This window comes from Notamacropus eugenii, chromosome 2 (assembly GCF_028372415.1).
Source record: "Notamacropus eugenii isolate mMacEug1 chromosome 2, mMacEug1.pri_v2, whole genome shotgun sequence".
NCBI lineage: Eukaryota > Metazoa > Chordata > Mammalia > Diprotodontia > Macropodidae > Notamacropus > Notamacropus eugenii.
Window position 1 is genome coordinate 145953135 of NC_092873.1, and position 27956 is coordinate 145981090.

The following is a 27956-nucleotide window of genomic DNA, read 5'->3' on the forward strand; positions in this document are numbered from 1 at the left end:
TCAGGATGAGTATTATCATGGTACTATAGAAAAGTGAATGTTATTTACAGCTGTTAATTTTTGTCTAATTTGGATTTAAGTCTTTGGTACTCTCAAAACTTATTTTAAGAAAAATTTATGTTACTGGTCTGATAATGATTATTCACTGTAGTTTTTTATTTTCTCTTTCAGAGTACTTTGAACACAACAGTTTTGAACAGTTTTGCATCAACTATTGCAATGAAAAGCTACAACAGTTTTTCAATGAAAGGATTTTGAAGGAGGTAATTTACATTATGCTTATTGGTTGTTATAGAATTTTGGAGGACAAAAGTAAAACTGGCTTTGATTTGTTTAATTTGCTAAAGATATTACTACTGAATTTCAGCTTAACTAAATGAATGTAATTTCTCCATGTCGTTTCCTTTAATATAGTTACTCTAATTCCTTTTTAGGACTTCTAAAAATTTGATTTATATATTCTTTGTGTTTTTATATTTTTGTAACAGTGCTTTATAATGTATATTGAAAATTTAGTCAAGTATTCAAGTGGTATAATTTTTCCTACAAAACTCCTATTAGTATAGCCCCCATTGGGGATAAAGATTTCTAAATATTTAGATATTTCACTATCTCTTTCATTACTTAAGTGGATTTAGGATCATCCAAGTAGGCATCTTTTCAACTGTTGCAGGTTGCAACCCATTCATGCCTTCTTATCCTTTGTGATTCTTGTCCATGTCCTACTATAAATCCTCCATAGAGAATCTGTGCATAGTCCTGGAAGTCACCTTCTAGTAGTTGTTTTCTTTTTTTTTTGAAATATTATATGAGCGTCAGTGTGGCGCTTGGACTGCTTTTTTGTTATCCTTTGTTTTTGATACATGACTAAGTCACTTTATTTTCCAAATATAAATTTCCTTATCCTACTTGACTTCTTTTCTGTATTTGACAACTTGACCACCCCATACACTCCTTGATCCTACCTACCTTTTCTGTTCCTCACATGTGATATTCCGTTGTCTATCTCTCTGCCTTTTTACTGAATCTCCTTTATGCCTGGAATAAATTTCTTCATCTCTACCTTGCAGAATCCCCCTCATCCTTGAAGAGGCAGCTCAAACCCTATCTTATACACAGTCTATCACCCACGTACTAGTGTCTTCCCTAACTATCTTGTATGTAACTACCTTGTATTTATTTCATAATCTGTATACACATATATGTCTGTGTTTGTATGGTGTTTCCCTTAATAGAATATAAGCTCCTTCAGAGTAAGGATTTTCTCATTCATTAGATTTGTATCAACTGTATCTAGCATATGCATATATATATATATATATATATACATATATATAGCTGATATATAGTAGATACCTAATAAATAGTTATTGATCAGCTGAAACTTGGTTTCAGTTTTAGTAACAATGTCAATATGGATTTAATTCCATCTCTTCAGTCCTGTATCAGCTTGGTAGTCATTGGAAAAAGTTCTACATTTAGAGAAGCAACTTTTAAATGACTATTTATGCATAATCTTAAAATGGTATAATTTTGAGCACAATCTTCCTCCTTTTGTCACTCAGTCACTATTGTTATAGAAGTGGGCCTGCACAGGACTAAAATCTTGTTTCTATATTCTTTTCTTTCACAGAATGACAAGAGCCTAAAAATTCATAACCTAGCGATTAATCTACTCCTGATAAGATAGCACTTACCTAGGCTGATACTTAGTTGGAACAATCTTTTGCAGAGACTTTGAGCATTTGACAAGTACTGGAGTATATGTACATTCTTGGCCTAAGAACAGGCCATATTTGCTTCTGTCATGAAGCTTTCCCTTAGTGAAAAAAGAAACACACACTCAGTTGAGAAAAAGGCTCAGTTTGCTTACATTTTCACCAAATAACTTATAAAATGGTACATGCATACCTACACATGTTATTATAACTAGTGTTTATGTAGTGTTCTAAAGGTTGTAAAGCATTTTACAGACAACATCTCATGTTATCCTCACAGAATCCTGGGTGATAAGGAGTTATTTTCATCTCCATTTTACAAATGATGAAATTGAGGCAGATAAGTTAAGTAATTTGCCCACTGCCATATAGCTAGCATGTGTCTTGAGTCTGATTTGAATTCAAGACTTCCTGACTCTAGGTCCAGCACTATCCATTATGTCACCTTATTTTGTATGTTTGTGCATGTGTGCACTTGTATGTAGAAACATCTACACACATTTTTATATATGTGTGTACACACGTTTATATATGTGTATATACACACACCCTCACACACACGTTTACATGTATATAGTCATCCAGTATATGTTATAATCCATATACAGGAAAATGTGACCTTTACTGATATGTATATCTACATATAATCAGATAACCTGCACTTGATCAGATCTGTCCTTGCCTAAATTTAGAGAAATACTCAGGTTTGTTAAAAGACCTAATTAGTTCATTTGAGATAAGCAAAATTAAGACATTTAGTCTAAAATAGAAATAAATTTTCTGTTTTGAATGCCATCAAAGAGTAGTAAATTTATAAAATAGGTCTAACTCTTATATCTTGTCGGCTTATAAAGTACCTTCAGAGAATTTGCTTTTTTTATTTTGCTTATTCTAAGTTCTTAGTTAGTTGATACTTACATGATTGATAATGTATAATTGTGCACATGGACATGATTCTGCATATGTGATTCATATACTTGATTTATTTGGGAGCTGGTTACTCATTTTTCTGAGAGAATGCTTGGTTATGTACTCCCTAAGAGCAAAGATTTTCTCTTTTCTCTGTTCTGTGGTGCATTCTTCCAGTAAACTCTTTGCAAGTGCAGTTTTTTCATTTATTATATTTTATCCTTCGCATCTAACATTGCTTAGTACATAGTTAAGTGCCTAATAAATATTTGTTAATTGATCTCCTTTGTTACTTAGTGTAATATAAATACTCAATTTTTAATTATACTGCTACTAGCATAAAACTGAAGTAATTTCATACCTCAGGAGATAGCTGTATCTGTAATTATTTCATTTTTGTTTAGGAGCAAGAACTCTATCAAAAAGAAGGCTTAGGAGTCAATGAAGTACACTATGTGGATAATCAGGACTGTATTGGTATGTCTTATTTGACTATGTTTGAAAAATATGACAGGTTTATAATTAATTTTATTTAGAATGGATTTTAATACTTCATCTTGCTATTTTTTCAGTCTAGCTATTGACATTTTAGCTAGTAGAAATAAAGATGTGATTAGTTATTGACAAAAACCTCATTTTTTTAATACTGCTCCTTGAAAGGGATTCTTTCAATTCAACCCTCTTTGGTTTTGGTTCAAAGTTTTCTAAAGGCTTTTCTAATCCTGTTTAGTGCTTTTGAATTTGCGTGTGGCTAGTATGCTAAAACAAAATTAGGAACTTTAGAATAAACAAATACTGTAAATACATTTAAGTAAATTAAACAAAATGATGACAGTAGCAATATGAAGTTAGAATAGTTTTTGATCTACTAAACATTTTGGGGAGGTTGAATTGAGTAACGTATCTATTTCCATTTCTGTAATTGCATGTGACAGTGGGACTAGTTCTCTTTTGCACATTATAGCACATTTACTTCCAAGAGAGACCACAGGAAGGATTTGTCTTTGGGACCAATTTGTCTTTCTGTGATTGAGAACATAACTACAGTTGTGACCGAGAAATTTGTATTTGTTAAAACATTGCGCATAATAGCGAATAGTTGTTGCCTGTGGGTCATTTCTCTGCCATCAGCATGTGCCGTTGTCCTCATTACATAATCACCATCCATTCTTACTGCTCACTACAAATATTAAGAGAAAGTCCCTTTGTAAATTTGGCCGCCCAGTCTCCCAACTACAGGTGATAACTAAGTAGGCTACGATAATTATGTGTGTAACACTTTCAAAACACTTGACATTTTTGCATTGAAAACTTGTTTATTTCACTTTCCCCAAGTGTTCCCTTTCTTGGGTTCTGTCCTTTATTCCTAAAGATCTTGTCTCCTTTTTCATGTTTCTTCCTATCATAATACTTCCCAGCCTTTAAAGCCCAACTTAAATTCCACATCTATCCTATGGAACATGCCCCAGGCAGAAATAATTTCATTGCCCTTTGGACTGCTGTAACACTTATTTTTTTTTTTTATCTCTTATATGATATTTTTCAGGTAATGCCTTGTATTGTAGTTATTTCCAAACATATCTATTCCTGCAGCTATATTTGAAGGTCCTAGAAGAGTGATGAAATCAGGTCTTGTACTTCTTAACAAAGTGTTTTACTAGGAGATACTCAGTTGATATTTTCATTTCACCAAATGAACGAAGTAAAATTTTTCAGCTCATTTTTTCATCATGACAAACATACGGAATTGGTCATAGTATGTTTAGAGTCAGAAGGAACTTTGGAGGCCATTTAGTTCAGTACTCTCTTTTTACAGATGAAAAAACTTAGGCACAGAGAAGTTAAGTGATTTTTCTAGAGTTACTTAGTTAATTAAGTGACCAAGCTAGCATCTGAGTTCAGGTTCTTTGACTTTCAACATTTTTTATATATACTCTCTCCAAAACAAACCCTGAGAGTAGACAGGATACAGATTATTGTTCACATTTTTTGCATAAGGAAATTAAGGCATAGGGAGTTTGTGATTTGCCTAAGATTATACCTTACAAATTTAATCAGAAGGTCTTTAAATGAAAAACAAAAGAAGGCTGAGATAATTTACCACATATATCTGCTAAGCAATAGAAAAGCTACTGTGTAGGAAGCCAAATAACAACAAAGATACCTAGGAATTCATTAGTGAGAAAACACAAGAAAAAAGCCAGCATTGTAAACTGTGACTTCTGACATTTGTAAATAAATGCACAGAGAGTGAGTAATAAGCAAATTGAACTAGAAATCTTAACACACAAATTTGATTTGCCCAAGTGTCACTGACACTGGTGGGATAGGACTTAATTGGTAAAATGTGGCTCTAGAAGAGTACATATATCTTATTCAAAAGGATAAACAAAAGAGAGAGAAGAATAGTATTGAATATTAAGAAAATATACTCCATTCAGGGAAGCACAGTAGAGAGCATTTGGGTGATGGTGAATGGAGGAAGAAGCAAAAACATTATTGTTTTTGGAGTATATTACCATATGGATAGAAAGAGCAAATAGGTTACAGAACATGCATGAAGGGATGATAAAACAGTAGTGGAGAAAGTTATTTTATCTGGTCATCTGCTGGAGATCTTGCTCTGCCCAAAGTGGAGGAACTAATGATTTCTTGATTTGCCTTGCCTTAATGATAACTTCATCCTTCAAAAAATGGAGGAGCAAGTGGAAAAAATTCTTATCCTAGACCTGATTCATACCAATGAGGAAAAATTGGTTGTTTTAAAATGATAGGAATCTTGGGGTAAAGGAACTACTCCATCTTAGAATTTGGCATTGAGGAGAAGGAAATTAAATATTGTTTGATAGGCATCCTGGATTTTGGGACAGCAGATTTCAGAGGTTTCAGAGAAAGGTTAGGATAAGACACCAGGGTCTAAAATTCCATAGATGAAGACAGTCCAGGAAGAATGGGGAAACACTCATGAAATCCCGTTTAGACTTATAGTCTAGTACTTTTTCCAGTGCTTTCTCATGTATTATACCCATCTTAGAGAAGAAAACTAACACAAAGAGGTTGTCATGTCCAAATTCTACAGCCGGTTAGTGACAGAACTAGTGGTAGGACCTAGGTCTCTTGATTCCTTGTGCTATACTCTTGACATTAGATTTTGCTGCCCCTGTGGAGACATCATTGTGAATTTACTTTTGAGAATAAGGTATTTGGGAAATAGTTTAAAAATCTAAATATACACAGTAGCTTGCATATTTAATCCAAACAATTTGAGAGCAGCTGAATTTTCAGTGTAATTGTAGAGGAAGCTAAGTGGCATGAAGAGGCAAGAAAATTTGGAATGATTTGTTCTTTTTGTTCTGAAGCCTTGTAGGTTTGATGTATTTCTAAAAGTCATGATCTAAATGAGAAAAAGATGTTCTTTTTCCTCCACCAGGCCTCCTCAGTGATTCCAGAAAGACAAGAATAAGAAATTTCTTTTTCCATAAAAATTTTAAAAACCAAAAATAACTTTATTAAATTCACTGTACTACTTTTCGCTGCACTACTTTGGACTGCAATGATAAATTTTGCAGTAAAAATCAATAGCATAGAACCAGCAAAGTCTTTAGTTAAGTTTTTCTAGTTTGTGATGAGTGTGTTGTTAACACTTAGTGCTATATTTTATGCTTGGTTACAGTTAACATTGTTTTGAATGATTTATTTTTTTCATTTAAATAGATTTAATTGAAGCAAAATTAGTGGGAGTTCTGGATATTTTGGATGAAGAAAATCGTCTTCCTCAACCAAGTGATCAGCATTTTACAGCTGCAGTTCATCAGAAGCACAAGGACCATTTTCGTCTTACTGTGAGTTTACTGTTAGAAAGTTATTAGCCTTACAGGAAGATTTAGTATAGTGAAGAAGAAAATGAGGGCTCATCCTCCTGAAGATCCCTTAATGGAACTAGTTCTATTAATTAGGCATTCCTGAAAAGTACCAACGGACATCTTAAACATTGCTTGTCGTAAATACACCTTTAAAAAAAAACTAGAAAATTCTTTTCTTTACATAATATGGGTACTTCTTATGTGATACACTGTATGTAATAGTGAAGGCCTAAAGTGGGAGCTCAGTTTTCATTTGTTCCATTGGGGGGAGGGATCAATAGATTGCACAAAGACATGTGTGCAATTTTCTGAATTCATGAATACCTGTTCTCAATTCGTTCTTTCTAGTTTGTTTGTAAAGCTTGAATGAAAATTCTAGGTCTAATAGTAGAAGTGCTAACGTACTTTCTTCTATATTTCTATAAAATATTGACCAATAGACATAGCTAATAAGTTGGATTCAGCAAGGACTTAGGTTCCAGTCCTGCCTCTGATACTTAGAAGCTAGGTGACCTTGTGCAAATCACTTAACTTGTGTGTCTCAAGTAACTCCCCTAGGAACTATTTACTAAGTCAGATGGGTTGTAAACTGTTGTAGGAACTTCCTTTCCCAGTAATTCCTCATGCTCATGAAATCACAGATTTTCCTCTATAGTTTTCATTAAAGTAAATATTATTTGATAATCTTGTTGAAAGCTCTAATTGGAGAGACAACTCAAGGTAGTGAATTAAAAAAGCCCTGGAATTCGAGTTAGGAAGACGAGACTCAATCCAACCTCAAATACTGTTACTGGCTCTTTAAATCTAAACATGCTGCTTAACCTTTCTCAGCATAACCGTCCTTACAGGTGGGTATCAGAATATCTCCCAAGCTTGTTGTAAGGCTCAAAAGAGATTTTTTATATATAGTGCTCTATTACCTAAAGCTTAAAGCACTATTTAATTGTCAGTTATTGTTGTTACCACTATTAATAATTTCTAAAGGAAAATGTGATTCAGCTTTCCAAAATAGATGACTGTCACATAGACTTTACATAACTTGAGAGCTAAAAAGGTCCCCGGAAATCATATCAGCCCCCTCATTTTACATATAGGGATACTAAGTTTCATTGAAACAGATGAAAAACTCTTTCACACATGAATCATCTCCTCAGTGCGCTGTTCTTGGAAAAAAATATGACTTGTATTTCCTTGATTGTTCAGCAGTTTAAATGACATCAATTGACAGGAAAGGTAAATTCACAATGACAAAAATGTAGGGGAATTGGTGTGGAATTTAATATTTTCAACCATTACAAAACTTAGAGTATGCCATTTTTAAAAAAATTAATTAATCATTTTTTTGATGTTCTACAATCACTACCAAAAAACTTAGATTTTTACCCCACCACCTACTCCCCACCACCCCCCTCCCTTCCCTAGATGCCATACAATTCTATGTAGGATCTACATATACTTTCCTATTGAATATGTTTTCACTATAGTCATGCTGCGTAGATGAACTAAAATAAATGGAAGAAATCATAAAACAAATCAAAACATAATATGCACACACACATATACAAACATGATCTGCTACATTCTGCAGATGAATTCCATAGTTCTTTCTCTGAGTGTGGAAGGCATTTTGTCTTAGAAAACCAATGGGATCTTGGGGAGGGACAGGATCAAAAGAGAGAATAGAAGCAATGGGGGGGCAGGATAGGATGGAGGGAAATATAGTTAGTCTGACACAACACAACTGTTATGGAAGTCATTTGCAAAACTACACAGATATGGCCTATATTGAATTGCTTGCCTTCCAAAGGGAATGGGTGGGGAGGGAGGGATGAAGAGAAGTTGGAACTCAAAGTTTTAGGAACAACTGTCGAGTATTGTTCTTGCTACTAGGAAATAAGAAATACAGGTAAAGGGGTATAGAAAGGCATCTGGCCCTACAGGACAAAAGAGAAGATGGGGATAAGGGAAGGGAGAGATGATAGAAGAGAGGGCAGATTGGTGATAGGGGCAATTAGAATGCTCGGTGTTTTGGGGTGGGAGGAGGGGACAAATGGGGAGAAAATTTGGAACCCAAAATTTTGTGAAAATGAATGTTAAAAGTTAAATAAATTAATAAAAAAATCTTTATAACAAATATGCAATCAACAAATTGCATCAATAATCAATAAAAACAAATTCTAAAATCGTAAAAAAAAAAAAAAAAGAAAACCAATGGGAATTATTATTTTATTTTATTTTTTTAAGTTCTTGCGTTATTAGGAAGTTCCAAGTCTACCAGAAAAAACTCTCACACACTGTGGTCGTTGCTGTGCACAGAGTTCTTCTGGTTCTGTTCCTTTTGCTCAGTATCAGATCATATAAGTCCTTCCAGGCCTCTCTGAAGTCTTCCTGTTCATCATTTCTTATGGCGCAATAGTACTGCATTACATTCATATACCACAACTTATTCAGCCATTCCCCAAGTGATGGGCATCCTCTTGATTTCCAGTTTTTGGCAACTACAAAGAGTGCTGCTATAAATATTTTTGTACATGTGGGACCCTTTTCTATGTGTATGATCTCTTGGGGATACAGTTCTAGTAGCGATATGCCCTTTGGGCATAGTTCCAAACTGCTCTCCAGAATGGTTGGATGAGCTCACAGCTCCACCAACAATGAATTAGTGTTCCAACTCTCCCACATCCTCTCCAACATTTATCATTTTCCTGTTCTGTCATGTTTGCCAATCTTATAGGTGTGATGTGGTATCTCAGAGTTGTTTTGATTTGCATCTCTCTAATCAAAAGTGATTTAGAGCATTTTTTCATATGATTATAGATATCTTTAATATCTTCCTCTGAAAATTGCCTGTTCATATCCTTTGACCATTTATCAGTTGGGGAATGACTTGTGTTGTTGTACATTTGACTGAGTTTTCTATGTTCCAGAAATGAGGCCTTTATCCCCAAGATTAGCTGTAAAAATTCTTTCCCAATTTACTGCATCGCTCCAAATTTTGGTTGCATTGGGTTTGGTTGTGCAAAAACTTTTCAGTTTAAGGTAATCAAAGTTATCCATCTTGCATTTCATAATGCTGTGTTTTTAATTTTTAAATCTGATCCACCTTTTTTACTTTATTTCTATCAGTGGAACATTTATTTTACTCAGACTTTTATTCTTGATATTTGTGTATTATGGTTAACATGTCCCCCTTACACATCATTCTGTAAAGGTTATCTATGCTTCTGGAATCTCATACACCCATTCTGGGCTTTTTTTCTTTTGTCACTAATACATTAGTACAGGCCTTCCTGGTAAACCATCTGAAGTAAGAGCTTTCTGTCCTTTCTGATCTTAGTACCTCTATTTCCTTTGGCCTCCACTTCTACTGTTAAGGCTGCTTTTCCTTCTGCATTGATTGAGGGGTTGCCACTCCTTTGCTCAGAAACTTCCATTGACGTGCTGTATGATGTTTAAGCAATACACTTTGAACTCCTTCCCTCCCTAGTGGAATGTATGCATTTGAAGGCAGGAATTATTTAATTGTGTATTTCCATTTATTTTGTCTAGCGTAAAAGAAAAAGTATTCACATGTATCCTAGTGCTTTGTACATAGTAGATACTTAATAACACCATACCTTCCCCTTCAAAATATTCGTTAAAAATATTTTTGTTAGTATATTTTGTTTTTATGTTGCCTTAAATTCTTAATATATTGAATCTCAGTCCTCCCAAACGCTGGCTGGGAGGAGTAGGAGGCGAGGTGGGTGTGAGGAGAACATTCAGAGTTCAGGCCACTAGGTGGAGAATATGCCAAGAAAAGGGAAAAGAAATAAAACTATTGAAGAGTACTTTATCGCAGAGAAAAAAACACTTCCTCCCCTCCTTTCTGATGGGGAGGAACAATGCTTGCCATCAGGCAAAGACACAGAAATCGAGGATTCTGTGTCCCAGCCCACCCAATGGGCTCGGGCCATGGAAGAGCTCAAGAGGAATTTTGAAAATCAAGTTAGAGAGGTGGAGGAAAGACTGGAAAGGGAAATGAGAGGGATGAGGGAGAAGCATGAAAAGCAGATCAGCTCCCTGCTAAAGGAGAACCAAAAAAATCTTGAAGAAATTGGCACCCTGAGAACTAGCCTAACTCAGCTGGCAAGGGAGGTGCAAGGGGCCAATGAGGAGAAGAATGCTTTCAAAAGCAGAATTAACCAAATGGAAAAGGAGATTCAAAAGCTTACTGAAGAAAATAGATCTCTCAAATCTGGAATGGTACAGATGGAAGCTTTGGACTTTTCGAGAAAGACAGATATCTCAGAACATACCGCGCAGATTCGAAAAATGGAAGATAAGGTGAAATATCTTATTGGAAAAACAACTGACCTGGAAAATAGAATCAGGAAAGACAATGTAAAAATTCTGGGACTACCTGAAAACCATGATCAAAAGAAGAGCCTAGACATCATCTTCCATGAAATTATCAAGGAAAACTGCCCTGAGATTCTAGAACCAGAAGGCAAAATAAATATTCAAGGAATCCGCAGAACACCGCCTGAAAGAGATCCAAAAAGAGAAACTCCTAGGAGCATTGTGGCCAAATTCCAGAATTCCCAGGTGAAAGAGAAAATATTGCAAGCAGCTAGAAAGAAACAATTCAAGTATTGTGGAAATACAATCAGGATAGTACAAGATCTGGCACCTTCTACATTGAGGGACAGAAGGGAATGGAATAGGATATTCCAGAAGTCAAAGGAAATAGGACTGAAGCCAAGAATCACCTACCCAGCAAAACTGAGTATAATACTTCAGGAAAAAAAATGGTCTTTCAATGAAATAGAAGACTTTCAAATTTTCCTGATGAAAAGACCAGAACTGGAAAGAAAATTTGACTTTCTAACACAAGAATGAAGAGAACCATGAAAAGGCGAACAGCAAAGAGAAATCATAAGGGACTTACTAAAGTTCAACTGTTTACATTCCTACATGGAAAGACATTTATAACTCTTGAAACATTTCAGTATCTGGGCACTGGGTGGGAGTACACACACACACACACATGCACACACATACACATACATAGAGACAGAGTGCACAGAGTGAATTGAAGAGGATGGGATCACATACTAAAAAAAAAAAAATGAAATCAAGCAGTGAGAGAGAAATATTGGGAGGAGAAAGGGAGAAGTTATATGGGGCAAATTATCTCTTATAAAAGAGGCAAGCAAAAGACTTATTAGTGGTGGGATAAAGAGGGGAGGCAAGAGAAAAACATGAGGTCTACTCTCATCACAATCCACTGAAGGAAAGAATATAATGCACACTCATTTTGATAGGAAAACCTATCTCATAATACAGGAGAGTGGGGGACAGGGGCACAAGTAGGATGGGGGGGAGGATAGAGGGGAGGGCATGGGGAGGAGAATGCAATACGAGGTCGACACTCATGGGGAGGGAAAGGACCATAAGAAAATAGAAGTAATGGGGGACAGGACAGGATGGAGGGAAATATAGTTAGTCCTATACAACACAACTCTTATGGAAATCATTTGCAAAACTAAACAGATATGGCCTATATTGAACTGCCTGTCTTCCAAGGGGAAGGGGTGGAGAGGGAGGGAACTAAAGAAGTTGGAACTCAAAGTGTTAGGACCAAATGTAATGTTATTACCACCGGGTAACAAGAAATACAGGTTAAGGGGTCAAGAAAGCTATCTGGCCCTACAGGACAAAAGAGAAGACGGAGACAAGGGCAGGGAGGGAGGATAGAGGAGAGAGAAGATAGGTCACAGGGGCAATTAGAAAGCTTGGATCTGGGGGGGGGGAGGGGAAAAAAGGGGAGAAAATTTGTAACCCAAAAATGTGTGAAAATAAATGTTAAAAGTTTAATAAAAATATAAAAAATTAAAAAAAAAATTCTTAATATAAACTTTCTGCCATCCAACAAGTCATTCCTCCCTTGTAGTGAAGAAGAGAAAAAGATAAAGAGCAGTTTAATAAATGGATCAGCCTACCAGCTGACAGCAGTGCATTCATAATTCCACAGAGTTCAACACCTCTGCAAAGGAACTTTCCACAAATTCTGTACTTCAGCCAAAATTGGGCTGCTCTCTGCCCTTGAAACATGTTCTACCATGTCCTACTTCTGTGTTTTACTCATACTGTTGCCTGTAGTCCGTTTCCTTGGCTCTAAAAGGGAGGTATTAATCTCTGACCTTCCTGCCTCAAATTCAAAGCACAGAAAGCACTGATATAAAAGACAAGAACAAGATACTTTTTCATCATAGGATATCAGTGATTTCATTTGCAATATGTGGGGATTAGACTAGATGATCATTTATGTTCATATTATGCAAGTCTCTAATTTTAAGTTATCATTACTGAAACTTCTGTGCACTACCAAAAATGAATAATATATTTTTATATGGAAACAATCTCAGTGTGGTGGTCTTTAGGCCTTGAATGAGCCAAATGGCACTTATTAAATGGAAGGGGATTAATGAAATCTTCATTGGGTATTTGGAATTTTCTGAAGCTTGATAACAGTATTATCCTAAAAAATAGTGTAGTGACTAGAGCCCTGTACTTGGCATCAGAACATGGGTTTGAATCATACCTCAGACAGTTGGTGACTTTGGGATCCTAGACAAGTCAGCTATTCTTTGTGGGCTCCCTTTTCCTTGTTTGTAAAAAGAAAGGATTAAATTATATGATCTCTAGTGCCCCTTCTAGTTCTAAATCTGAGATAATTTGATAGGTACGTCATTAATTTTACAAAAGGCACATTGTGCTTCAATCTGGCCTTGATATTCTGTTAGTCATAGTATTTAGTTTGTCTGTGGTATTGTGATATCTTAATTTTTTTATATATAATTCAAGAACACTTTGATATCTGACATTTCAGAAGCATTGCTCCAGTTAAAGTTAGAGGCACCTTCTGAATTTGAGTTATTTCATTAAGGAATTAACCACAGATTATGTAATTCATTATTTAATAATTTCATAAATTGAAGACCTATGGATTCCTTTTCAGATTCCCAGGAAATCCAAACTGACTATTCACAGGAATATCAGAGATGATGAAGGTTTTATCATCAGGCATTTTGCTGGAGCTGTGTGCTATGAAACAGTGAGTATATATTTAGTGTCATAGTATGACTAGGCAGTCTTGTGTAGCCTATCGACCTCTTATCAGAATAATTTTCTTAAATGCATAAAACAACATAATTGTAAAGAAAACCAATTATATAAAATAAAATTATCAAAATATTAAAAAAGCGCAAATTCATGAACACTCTGAAATGTGTTCATGGATCTTTAGGGATGTCTGTAGACACCAGGTTAAGATACTGGTTTAACCATAGGAAAACATCCTGTTTGTTAATACTCAGATTAGGATGAAAGGCTTTCTCCATGTGTTAAGTGGTTGGTATATTTTGATCCCAGTTTTCAGGGTCTCTAAATATAAAACATTCAAAAATGATTGAAATGTTTGTATTTCTTCAGTACGAGAAGACTCTTTTAATGTTGTGAAGTTTGCTTGTTCTAAACAAATTGTTTTACTTTTTTTTCCAGACTCAGTTTGTTGAGAAAAACAATGATGCTTTGCATATGTCACTTGAATCCTTAATATGTGAATCCAGGGATAAATTTATTCGGGAATTATTTGAGTCATCCACAAACAACAACAAAGACACTAAACAAAAAGCAGGAAAACTTAGCTTCATCAGTGTGGGGAACAAATTCAAGGTATTAAAATGACTTTAAAAATACTTATAAATTTTTCCTGCTTTCAAAATGTTTAAATTTTACCAGTAAAGTAGATATAAACCAAGTCTCTGGGAGAAATCCATTATTTGTAATATAAAAGTTGGCCTGAACAGGCCTTTTTTTAACTTTAAATTTAATGAGATAGAGAGGAATTGCAAATACAGAAATACTTTCAATATTCTAAATGCTTCCTTTTTTAGTGCCTAACCAAAATATCTGATTACTTCTCCTGATTTTTCTCCTTTCTTCTGCTTACTGTCAAGCTGACATTTAAAACCTTACTTTCTCCACATGTTTTCTGTTTCCTTTCCTTATTCAGCAGTTTTATTTTAGCTGGGATATTCCAGCTCAGGATGGCTAGAAAGAACTAGTTGAGTTGAGAGAGGAAAAGCAGGCACAGCCAGGGGCTTCAGGTAAATGATCACCTTTATGGATTTGTATTTATAAATTTTATTACCATTTTAGTAAGAGCCCTTCTCAGAGCAATTTGTAATTTCTTTTTGATATGTTTTATATCATTGTGGCATTGTAAATGTGTATACTACACTAACAGATATTTATTATTAAAATTGTATTAAAATGATTATATTATTTAGAAGGCAAGTACTAAAAGCTTCAAATTACTTATTTACTTTTGACAAATGTTTCATGTCAGATTTAATTGTTCTCATATTAAAATCAAGAATTTTTTTATTGTTTGAGACAAGGGGAATAATTTTTCAAAATGTCTACCTTAAAATGGAAAACCTTTCATTGGTCTAAACTACTGATTTTTCAAGCTCAAGATATGTGATATAGGGTTTTTTCCTGAAAATGTGGTGAATAAAGAACTAGTTGTAGTGTAATATATTTATGTTTTATACTAGTTCCATGGAAAATTATTGTGTTTTTGTCTTTTGTATGTCAGAAAAATTATTTTGAACTCAGAAGGTTAATTTTCTTTGACTTTAAATGATTACTTTTAAATATTAGGATTAAAGATATGAATTTGACTTAATTATCTACATGAAAACTTTGATAAGTTAACAAGATGCAAAGTATTTTTAGAAATGACAACAAATACTTCTGTTGCTTGTTTCAGAGTATTTTAATAGATAATAATTAACTTTTAACATAATAATTTTGAATAATTTTGAATCATATTTTATCTTTTGTTTTTTATATTCAGTAATATTAACTGTTCATAATTCATACAAATAGAACTTTTAAAAAATAGATCAATCTTTATGAACTTAATGCTATTTCCCAAAGAAAGGTTTTTAACCACTGTTAAAACTCATTCTCAAAACTCATTCACTATTTGCCTGATTTCTTTCTGTCTCTCTCAGCAACATATATTATTTCACCTGCAAAACTTATAGTCAAAATTAACGTAATTAGGAATAGTTTTCTAGAAACATTGTTACATGTTTTTCTCTGAACCGTTTTGCACTGAGATTTCTTGTGCTTAGAACACTGCTTTGCTATATGTAGCTAAATAATATAATTCTAAATTTTAACAATTAGGTGTTATTTGTGAAAGTCACTATGCTAGATAGAGGGGGACACAAGCACTGCTCTCTACAAGCTTACATTATTAAGCATATATGACATTTTCACAAAAACTATGATAAAAGAGAGAGTAAAACACATGCAGAGGCAAGGCCCAGGAAATTCTAAAGGACTTCTTAGTTTCAAATTAAAGTTTCATAAGTCATCATAACTGATTGGGTAGCTTACATAATATTTTTTCATTGTCTAGAATCATTAGCTAATGAAAAGATTCATAGATGTAAATTTCCTCATAACTGAATGTTACACTTTAAGAACCCAATTGAAATGAGTTTTTCTTCAAAAATGAATTTATATGCTTGTATGCTGTTTTTAAAACTGAATATGTTTATCATTACATAATGGCTTAGGATTATCATGAACTTTACTGTAGTACAGGAGTTATTCTCTTATAGAGAACTATTTACCCAGGCTGTTCTAGTTATAGTTCTTGCTTCTTTTGTCAACTCTCAGATTCTGTCCTAGTTAATTTTGCTGCCTTGTTTTATTTGTGCCCTGTTCCTAGGCTCCCTCCTGCTCTCATAGGTTTTCTAGTAACTATTTCTTTCTTTTGTGTTTGTTAGTAGTGTATCAGATAGTGTAAGTTGTCAGACATTTCACCTCTAAAAAAGTGGGTTGTCAACTATATTTTGTTGAATTGAGAAATCATTTTAGTATCCTTCACTTTGAATTCTCTCTGTGATAGTATATCCAAGACCTCCTAAAGTCTATTTTAAATGAATATAAATTGTATTACTGTGCGTTGTTAGTATTAATAAAAGTTTTGAAACCAAACTTTTCACAGGGAGATTATGAAAGAACCCAGATGTCAGTATTACAAAAATGTACTTGGCAGAATCATAGGGCATTCAAGGTTTATAAATTCTTGGCAAAGTAGATGGAATATTCAATTCTGGAACTGAGGCAGGATGAACTATATAACTGTAATCACAGCATTTTAAATAATAGGGTAATTAAATCATTTTTTTACTTTATTGTCAGAATTATTTTATATATAAAATATTGCCAAAGTTTAAACTCAAATTAAGTCTTTTCCTTCAAGGTAGTTGAAAAATAGTAAAAGGAACTTCTGCAGATGTACATGAATATATTATCAGTGACAAATGTTGTCTAAATAACGCTTTTGTATGCCATTTATTTGCATACTCATACTCTTTTTTAAGTATAGCCTTGCTCAGTGAGTTGCGACTGACCTGTGTATAGGTTTCCATGAGCCATCTGCATATTTAATGTATCTCACTTTTAAAATTTGCTCTGTTTTATTCCATATAAATTTTAAAGGGTGGGGCTTACATTTAGTAGTAGGAGTAGTTAATAGTAGGAGTAGTAGTAGTAGTAGTAGTAGTAGTACTATTAATCATTTCCATCCCTAATATATCTTGTATAAGTATAGTGATTAATTTCCTTGGCATGTTGGTACAAGGCATGTTGCATGATGAACTTTCATCAGACTCTTTTGCATGTTTCCCTTATCAAACTGTAATAAGTTAATTTTTTAAAAACATAGTGACAATAGCTTTAGCATCCCTTGATATTAACTAATATTCATCTATGTACTTTTGTTTTTTGATATAGTAAACAGATTTTTTTTTCTTCTACAGACACAGTTAAATTTGCTCCTGGAAAAATTGCGCAGCACTGTAAGTAGGCTTGAAGACAACATACTTTTTTCTACTCGTTGCTTAATCTGTATTTTTATCCATGAGATACTATTATTATTAGTATCTACTAATACCTTGGGGCTAGTACCAAGAAAAGTGTTGAATTTTTATAAATGCTTGAATTGAACTCTGTGTAGTAAATCCTTTTATCATAAATAGTTTTCAGAATGTTTTATAATTACCTTTTGTTTTTTTACACACTCGTCATTCCCCAGGTCAGCCATTGAACAAGCATTTATTAAGTGCTTCCTGTGTGCCAGAAAGACACTTTGTATAATTGCTGGATATTTTACAAAATCTTTACAAAAGTGCAAAAGCAATCCCTGCCCTCTAGGAGACACAGTCTAATGGAGGGGTTGGGACAGGGGAAGGAGGAGTGCTGGTTGGTGGGGGTGTGGCAATGGTCTTCAGCCTGGTAGGAAATGATGAGATAGCTCCTATGATCTGGGAGGAGTTCTCTATTGTCCATTCTCCATCTTCTGTAGTGAGAGGGAGGGACCCCAGGGATGGATACTGAAGAAGTGAATTTCAGAATTGGTATGATCTTTGTAGGAAGATGAATTCCTGGAGACAGTGATGAAGCCAGGTTAGAAATTATGATGTGGCTGCCCTGTGTCCCCTCTTTAAATGGAGGATCTGAGAGGAATTCTTCACTGTCTACCCTCTCCAATCAGGATAAGGGAAGAACTCCAGGGAATACCCAGGGAGGGTAAAGCAAGATATATTAAGTACTAACTTATGAGTTCCAGAGTTGATGTGATCTTAAATGAAGATTTATTTAAATAACAACATAGTTTCCTATAGGTGAAGAAAATAGCATGACTAATTGTAGTTTAGAAAAACTATGTTTTAGGATTAAGAACCAGTCACTTAAGAACCACTACTCTGCCTAGGCTGAATCTCCATGTGGATAACCCAGTGTGAAGGAGATACTATGTACTGCCTTCCTCCTTCTCCTACTACAGCCCACCTACCTATCTGGCTTCCTATCAACCTTTCTACCTGTGTATGGACTTTAGTATTGTAGGGACTTTGGAGATTGATGTTTTAATAGTAGTGTCAGAATCTCATACTCTGAAAGGGCTGAGGTAGGTGGTTAGTGTCTAGTCAAGAATGAGAAAGGTCTTTATCTTTTATTTGCCTTGCTGCCACTTCCTCCTAAAGCCCAGGCATTGCCATTTATCCTGCCAGGGGACCTTAAGTACCCCTGAGCCTTGCCATTTGCCCTGGAGCTTTACCTTTGAGACCAGTAGGTCCTTCCACTTGCCTTTCAGCTAAATCCTCCTATGTGTGTTGTGTCTTCTAAATGCTAGGAATAAGAAAGGCATGATATTTAATTTAAGTACATAAGATATTTTTACACTTGAAGCATTTCATTACAGGATTTTTTTTTAACCTGTACATTTTTGGCCATTAATATCTGAAAAGATTTTCTGAGCTATTAGGATTTATAGCACAAAAGGTACACATACTTTTGTTATTTAAGCAATTACTTTTAAAGAACTTTATGCATAATTATCATTATTGTTATTAATTTGTTCTTTAATTCTGTTTCCCACAATGTGTAAAAATAAAGATATATTTGTGACATAACAATGTATTGTCATTCTTTTAGGGATCTAGCTTTATTCGTTGCATCAAGCCTAATTTAAAGATGACAAGTCACCATTTTGAAGGTGCTCAGATTTTGTCCCAACTTCAGTGTTCAGGTACTTTTTATACTTAGGTAACTTTTTGTCAGTGATCTCTGTTAACATTGTCCTCATTATTTAACCTAAAGTGGAAAATATCACAGTTTAGTGAGTAAAAAGGAGATGGGTTCTGATCTGTTCTTACATATTTACTAGCTGTGTGGTGATGGAAAATGACTTAACCTCTCACGCCCTCCTTTATCTGTAAAAAGTAGAAAGGTATTAATGCTTTTACTATTGGTTTCACAGAGTTATTGTGAAGACCATACAGTCATTGATTTAAAGTTACAAGGGACCTAAGAAGACCTTGAGTCCAACCCTTTCATTTTACAGATAAAGAACAAAGGCCCTGAGAAATTATGTGACTTGTTTATACAGTTAGTTAAGTGTATGAGGTGGAATTCTTGAACTCCTGTCTTTCTGTGCCTGGCATGCCTTAAAGCTGCATAGTTATGTTATATTTGTAAGTGTAGTAGAATAATGTTACCTGTTTTTTTTTTTTTACCTCCTCAAAGGGTAATTAGCATTTAAAATTAAATTTAAAAAGCATTAAAAAATTAAATTTAAAAATCTACCATCTTTGGAAAATAATTATTACTATTATAAGCAATCAGAATTTTCAGAAATTTAAAAAAAATGGTCATTGTTTCACTTTATCCCTTCTTGGTTTTGGTATTTTACAGCTGACCAGTTTTTTTTTCTGTAAGTTCAGTTTAAAACAAAATTTTCCTAATCTAGGCTCTAATGGCTTGGCAAAAACTCAACAGTTCATGGGTCAAGATACAGCTATACTTTGTGTCCAAATTTTTTCTTTAATCAGTATTCCCATATTATTGTGGGCAAATTAAAATTTAAAGTTATTCTTCTTTATTTTAACTTGTTTTTTTATGTTAATATCTCAAAATCATAAGGATATTATAATTTACTTTTGGCAGACTTTTTACCTGAAATGACCTTACTGTATCTAATGTAAGATGGTGAAAGAAGACTGAGGTTTGAGCAGGACTGCAGTTATCAGTCTATGATGGATATTTGAGGTAGCGAAGGCAAGGAGAAGCATTTGTGAGAATAGAAGTAAAGTGAGTCACAGATATGTTCAGTCCAGAACTTCATTGAGAAACCGTTTTTTTTTTTTTCATCTTTACTAACTCAGGAAAGGAATCCTACTCCAAAGATTCCTAGTCATAAGTATTTTTTTAAATGACCAACTTTATACTCAGGGAAAGAGATTCTAGACTTTGAACTGTAGAAAATAGCTCAACACAAGAGCCGTGAATTATCTTATTAACTGTCAGTTAATTTATAATTCAAGGCAATACTTGGCACACACATACATATGTATACAACACAACATTTCAGGTTCTGTATAGCTGTTGGTGGGCCATGGGAATCAAAGCATTGTTGACATTGAGATATACTGGCATATCTGCCAATCTAGTATAGGGTATCAAAAACTGAGATTGCCCCAGACAAATCCTACATTTTTGTCTGAGATCTGACCCACTGATTTAAGGACAGGTTTTGTTACAAAAACAGGTCCTGCAAATATCCTATTGGTGAGATCTCTTGAATCCCTCTCTACCAGTATTTTGTTTATACTTATTGGCATGTTAACACTCACAGATAGAAATTAGCTTCATTGCTCGGTTTAGACTGAACATCATTAAGTTCTCAGAGTCAGTTGTCTCAGTCTTAGAGTTGTGGTAGACATATTTAGGCTCATTTATATGGAAGATAAAGATGGAACATAGTGGAATGGGAAAAAGATACAGACCTTTTCTTCTCTATTTTCTATAGTTAACCTCTGTTTTGTACTTATGTATGTGGCCATGTTTATTGGGGAGCATTTTAGATCTGTTCAGAAATGAGCAATAATATATATTTTTTTAAAATAGCAATGAGATTTTTAGGAATAGGTTAATCCACATGTGAAAGCTGTAGAATTTCCTGTGTCAGCTGATTTGTTGTGATTGGGTTATAGACTTTTTGTAGAAAATAAAACTTTAAAATATTCAACTTTAATTTTCTGCCAGTTTAATGTATTTGTAGGTGTAAACTTGCTGATCAAGATTAAAGATCTATTAAGTAATTAACACCATGCTTCAAATTCGGGTTTTTAATTCATTTTCTGTAAAGTCTGTGAATGTAGGATTACAAAGGAAATCAATTATATTGAGATATACTTATTACAATGTTTAAAAATATGTTTACAAGTTAAGAAACCCTCCTCTAAACAAAGTTCTGTTAAATAAAATAGTTTTAGAAATCTAACTTCCTAAATTAAATCTGTCCTGTATAGTAATGATAAAGCTACTAATCAGAAATACTGGGAGGAAATACATGTCTGAATATTATATTATTTTATCAGAAATCTTGACTGCTTTTCTCAATATAATTTTACTTCCTAAATATTTGGTTTCCGTTAATTGCCATTGCAGAATTATTTTCATGTAAAGGTTTTGCTAACTTGAAAGTGATCCTTAGGCCCTTATAAATTACATCAGTAGTAATTTGTTTCTGTTTATGAATGTAGGTATGGTATCTGTTTTGGATCTGATGCAGGGTGGTTTTCCATCTCGAGCCTCATTTCATGAACTCTATAACATGTACAAGAAATATATGCCAGATAAACTTGCTCGATTGGATCCAAGACTCTTTTGCAAGGTATTAATGTCATATATGTTGAAACTGCCTGTTATTGTTTTGTAAAGTTTACTAAATAATAAAAATTAATTTTTTTTATTTTTTAGGCTCTTTTTAAAGCTTTGGGTCTCAATGAACATGACTACAAATTTGGATTAACAAAAGTGTTTTTTAGACCTGGCAAGGTAAAAAATGTTTATTTGCTTTTTAAAAAAAATACTTTAAATTTTTATTTACATCTTGGTTATTTTTTTTTTTTACATACTTGCTTCCCCCTTCACTCCATTGAGCTCTTCCTTGTAATAAAGAAATATAGTAAAGTGAAATCAACCAACAAAACATTTACATTGGACAGCTTATGCAGGCAGCATTTCACTCCCATAGTCCTCTACCTATCTGTTAAATACACTTATTTAAAAATAGATCAAATGTTAAGATACTCTGAATATAAAAATGAAGTGATTTTATAGATTTTTAATTTTAACTGTCTTCAATCTTAAGTATTAATGGCTCATAGATTATATAATTTCCTTCCCTCATATGAAGATACTATATATATTATATATACACGTATACACTAAATTTCCTTGTTTTCAGGAAAATTCACACAATTTATAGAGTATTTTGTCAAAACACAAACACATATTTCCTCCGTGGTTACAGAGATAATGTTGAAGGTGGAATTCAAACCCTGGGTCTCTGCTGATTCCTGGTCTAGTACTAAGTGCCCTTTCCACTGTACTCATGGCTTTCTACATTGGTGCACACATGCATGTCACAGACATTAACATAAAATAATATAGGTGCTCTTGAGAGGTGTGAACAGATTGCTTTTTGAAAGTTTAAGGGGAAAGGGACCTATTGATTATTGGGATAATAGAGCAGGTAGAATTGGGCCCGTTTCACAAGGCCACATGTTAACCTTGGTGGGAAAGACCTAAAGTCTTTCCTGTTTACAGCCTTGTGTTTCACGAACTCTTATCATTGGATTCCAGAGAAAACACCAAAGGGAATTTTGAGATTGCAAATATAGGAAGCTTAAAGTGGTACACAAAGTGACAGACATGGTCAAATGAATGGTTTAGAGGGAAAGATAATTGTCTTGATTCAGAGTGTGGTGAATTTGAGGTGTTAGAGAAGAGGTCTTGAAGGCATTTGGAGAAAAGAGTTTGGAAGACAGCTCAGAGTAGGAGATAGAATTGTGGGAGTCATCTATAACAAGCTGGTAGTTTAGATGGAAACGAAATTATCAAGGGGAAATGTAGAAGATGATAGCAGAATGAAATCATCTTAGAAAGAAAACTGACTCAGCAAAGGAGATCCAAGAAGGGGTAGTTGGGAAGATAGGTGGATATCCAGGAAAGTGAGGCTGTATCTTAAGCCAGAGTTGGAGAAAGTATCTAGATCTGGGAAGTGCTTAAGTGTCAGATTACTGCAAAGAGGTGAAGGAGGATAGGAGCTGACAAAAGCCATTGGATCTGATATTTAGGACATTGGTGACTTTTGAAAGAATAATTTCAGTAGAGTGTTAGGGATGGAAGCTTAGTTGTGTAAAAGTGATGAAATGGAGGCTTTGGGTATAAACATTTAATTCCAGATATTTGTCAGTGAATAGGAGCAAAGAAATGGGGGTAATGTGTGGATATAATAAAATGGCCAAGGCAAAGGATTTTTTAGGGTTGGAGAGACCTGAGCATTTTTGTAAATCAGTGGAAAATTGTGATAGAAGAGTAACAGATTAAATCAATTGTATTGTATGGAATTAAAAAGAAAAACTAGATTGGTTTAGTGGTCATATAAAAAGAAATGAAAATTTTTATATTAGATTATAGCTATAGAAAGTTTAGGATATTGGTCTGAAATTGTAGTGAAATTACATTTCACTCAAAAACAGTCTTTAGAATCCGTATTTATTTGTTCATCATTTGCCTCTCTCCCAAAAACATAGTATAGATGAAATTTTTTCATGTTTTAATATTCTAGTTAGATTTCATTTATTAAAAATTTTGCTCAATTTTCCTTTAAGTTTTTTGTTCCTTAGCATAATTTTTTAAAGACATATAACATATGGGATCTATGTTAATTTATATGACTAAATTACATATTATTTAGAAGTACTAAATCCATGAATTATGTCCATGAAATTATTCTTAGAACCATAGTATTGCTTAAACTCTACAGTTGTAGCCTCATAAAATTTTAAATGTTGTTCACAATCTTAAAGTTAAACCAATGATCTTTGTTTGATTAAGTGAAAATAAAATGCTAGAAAAGATATCTTTTGCCTTGAGGACAAAATTAATTCAAATAAAAATCAGATTGAATTTAAATGGGATTTTTGTCTAGCAAGTACTCACTATGTGTGCACTTTCTTGTTGCTCTTTTACTTACTGTCATCACAGATGGCCTAGATCACCATCCAAAAAAGAAAAGGAGTACATAAGAAGATGAAAATGTGTGAAATATCTTTAGATGACATCTTACATATTTATCATAAGCTATTCTCCCCTTTTCCATAGGAACAGTAATTAAGAAGTATTGGTCAGCAGGGGAGGCAGACTGTGATAAATTAAACACTTATTGATTGATGGGTTTTCTTGAAGACAAATAATCTAAAGGAGGAAAAGAAAGCTAATGAAAATTTCAAAGACCTTTGATCTTAAAATTATCATTTTTAATTTAATTTCAGCAGACAAAGGAAATTTTTTTTAATATATTGACTGCGTGACAGAAATCATTAAAGGTTAATTTATTAATTAATTTATCAAATTTATCAAAAGGAGAGTGTCCAAGCTGTTTTCTGAAACTCTAGTTGTTTTCATTTTAGGTTATTCAGAAAAGATTTCATTATTTTATTCTTTAATGCTATAGTGCTTTTTTTTCTCCTTTCATTTTTAATGTAATGGGTATTTAAGAAACATTTTTAAAATCTCCCACCAAAAAAGAAAGTAATGTTTTTGGAACTTCTTGGTAGAACATTATTTTTCATAGCAGGTATTCCTAGCTTGGGATCTCTGAACTTGCTTTAAAATAAGTTTTGATAATTCTGTATCAGTATAATTGGTTTCCTTCATAATCTTATATATTTTATTTTGTGTACTTCAAAAAACATTATCCTGAGAATTGGTCCTTAGGTTTCACCAGACTACCAGAGGATTCTGTGTCATAAAAAAGATGAAAAATCCCTGTTTTATATCTTGTTCTGTACATGAAACAACTTTAAATCCAAATTTGATTTATAATTCTTTTAATTGATGAAAGGAAAGTAGTTGCAGGGATTTCTGTAGAGGGAAGAGACATTATTTAGTTAATAAGCCATTAAACTTTCCTTTCAACTTTTTTGAGTTGCAAGCAAGGAGCAGAAATGCATAATTTCAGGTTTCTTGTTTTTCTTCTGTATTCACCTTTTTATTAACGAAAATGGTTAAAAGCAGTAACCAGCCAAACGGCAAGCCAGTTTTGGGAGGAAGGAAAGGAAGCAAAACCTTTGAATAATCTGTAGCAATTACCAAATGAGCAGTGAAAAATGAAATTGACTTATACATATGATTAGAAAATTCTGTAGTTAGTCAGGTCCTTACTTGATTTACCTTATCTTCCTCTCTTCCATATTTTCTTATTTAAAAATTACTCTCTGAAGTTATAATATAATCTTTTTTGTCTTTTCAGTTTGCAGAATTTGATCAAATAATGAAGTCAGACCCTGATCATTTGGCTGAACTTGTTAAAAGAGTCAATCATTGGCTTGTTTGCAGTCGCTGGAAAAAAGTTCAGTGGTGTTCACTTTCAGTCATCAAATGTAGGTATTTCCTTCAGTGTTCTTCCTTTGTATGTGTTTTTGGAGACTTTTTTGGGTTATTTTTGGTTGAGTTTATAGTCAAACTGAAGTAAGTTTCTATGAATGGAAATATTAACACTTTTGAACTTGTTGAATGTACCAGTGCAGTAGCCTTAGGATAGAATATAAATAAGCTGTAATTTTACGTGAATAGCTGATTACTTTTATAGACTCAGGTAAATTAAATAGATCAATTCATAATCCTTGAAAACTAGTTCAGAACAATAAATAAATTTATTTTTAAAAGTATTGATTAAACACTCTGTGCACTAAAGCCCTGTGCTAAGTGTTGTAAGATGGAGTATTGGGTGTGAGAAACAATGAGGTAGATCAGTGTAGTTAAATCATTCTAGGAGAGGAGTAAGAAGACTGGAAAAATAGAAAAGGACCAAGTTGTGAAGGGCTTAAATGCCATACAGAGGATTTTATATTTGATCTTGGAGGTAATAAGGATTTACTGGAATTTATTGAGTAGGAAGATGACATGGTCAGAATTGTGCTTTAAGAAAATTCACTTAGCAGCTGAGTGGAAAGTGTCTGAGAGTGGGGAAACCTGAGGACGGAAGAGTAATCAGAAGAAGGCTATTGCAGTAGTCCTGGGGAGAGGTGGAGTGGAGATAAGGGATAAGGATAGATGTTATGAAAACAGAAAGAATAGCATAATGGACACGCAGAGTGAGTGGGGTTAGGGAAATAGAAATGGTGAGGGTGCTTCTCGTGTGAACATCCTGTTGTTCTAAAATGCCCATATTCAAGCTTGCCTTAGGACTCCCTGAAGAACACATACTCAACTTACCTATAAATTTTCTTCTTTAATTGACTCATGCCAAGTGAAGGATCACCCCTTTATTCTCACTTCTGTATTTCTTTTTCTATTCTGTGACCATAATTTAGTTGAAAGTCAGTTACAAAAGAATATAAAGAAGGCAGTACTTATGTCTTGACTTTTTCACTTATTTTCTTGTAGGAATGCTTTAGATACCTCTCTTATTAAATATCCATCTTTTTTTCATTAATGATTAGGCTCACATTTGCAGATTATGTCACCTTGGATTATATCTTGATCTCCTCAGTTCTTAAGAACTCATTATCACAATCTCTTCAGAAGTTTCTGGTGGGTGTAGAGGACTCTTTTTGTTATTTGCATTTAATTTCCTTTATATTTGAAGGCTTTTCTCCTGGTCCTTTACAATGTTCTTTGTCTGTCATTGGAATTCTTATATTTATCACTATGTGTTCTAGAGTTTGCAGCCCAGAGACTTTTGGAGGCAGTCTGTGGATTTTTTTCCATTGTATTCAGAAGTTCTGGTCAGTTTTTCTTTGGTTATTTCTTGCATTAAAGAGTTTAGAGTTTTTATTTGTTGTGTTCTTCTGGGAAAAATAATCCTTAAGTAGTCTCTATACATCCTATCTTTAAGAGCTATATGTTTTGCTTGTATAGAGATGATTTTTTAAAAAAATTATTGCTCTTTAATTTATTTCTTCCAAATTTTCCTTCACTTCTCTGTAAAATGTTAATTTCCAACCAGTTGTTTTCTCTTTTGTTTCTTTGGTGAGGATTGTTAACATGGATTCAAGTTTTTCTGTTCTGCCAGTTATTTCTGTTGTGCAGGATATAATTTCTGCTTTTACAATTTTTATTTCTCTCTTAAGCCATGTAGAATGTGATTTCATCCTGCTGTGATTCCATACTCTCTTGGGAATCCATAAGATCTTCTGCCTCATCAGGTGTAGATTCATTTTCCTTTGTCTTACAATATTTATTTATAGATGTCTGGCCTTGTTTGGAAGATCTGGGCACCATCTTCCCTTCTGTTATTTCTGTTATCTTCCTTCTTGTTTTATTTACTGATGCTCAAGTCCTTTGACTGAGTCTTAATCATTCTCAGATCATTAATAATTTCAGTCTTTCCTCCTTACATTCCCTGATGGCTGATTTTCTGACTTTTTCCACTTTGATAGTGGTTTCTGTAGGGTCTGGATATCAAAGTTGTCTCAACATCCTTTCACACTGGGTAATTCATATTTTGCCTGCCTTGATCTATGCCCTGGGTGATGCCTTGGGTAATAAAACTAGTCACAGTTGGATGCTAATCCTCTTTTCCTCAGGCCTGGTGAACCCCCTTCCCTTTTCCCCCCTGCTGCTCCAATTCCTTCTGTTCTGAGTCCTATTGTAGCACAGCATGCTTCCATACAGCCATCCCAGGCAGAACAAGCATTTAGCTTTTGGCTTTCCACAGTGCAGATTGGGAATGAAAGGTCAGAGTTCTGTTGCAGGTGCCTTGTAGTTCTTCTAGAGCATCAAGCAGCTTGTGGGGAGTGGGTGCTGAGAGAGCACTTTA

The 27956-nt window shown here is 33.9% G+C and overlaps 1 protein-coding gene across 4 annotated transcripts in view; it reads left to right on the forward strand.

Moving 5' to 3' along the window:
• MYO6 (myosin VI) overlaps positions 1-27956 on the forward strand; it is a 226644-nt gene that overhangs the window by 158242 nt on the left and 40446 nt on the right. For all 4 annotated transcript variants that reach the window (XM_072642643.1, XM_072642644.1, XM_072642645.1 and 1 more), the window contains exons 15-24: positions 172-263; positions 3032-3104; positions 6342-6469; positions 13494-13589; positions 14036-14209; positions 17383-17421; positions 19058-19151; positions 21667-21797; positions 21884-21961; positions 25446-25575. In XM_072642643.1, coding sequence (XP_072498744.1) covers positions 172-263; positions 3032-3104; positions 6342-6469; positions 13494-13589; positions 14036-14209; positions 17383-17421; positions 19058-19151; positions 21667-21797; positions 21884-21961; positions 25446-25575 — 1035 coding nt within the window. The remainder of the gene's footprint in view (positions 1-171; positions 264-3031; positions 3105-6341; positions 6470-13493; positions 13590-14035; positions 14210-17382; positions 17422-19057; positions 19152-21666; positions 21798-21883; positions 21962-25445; positions 25576-27956) is intronic.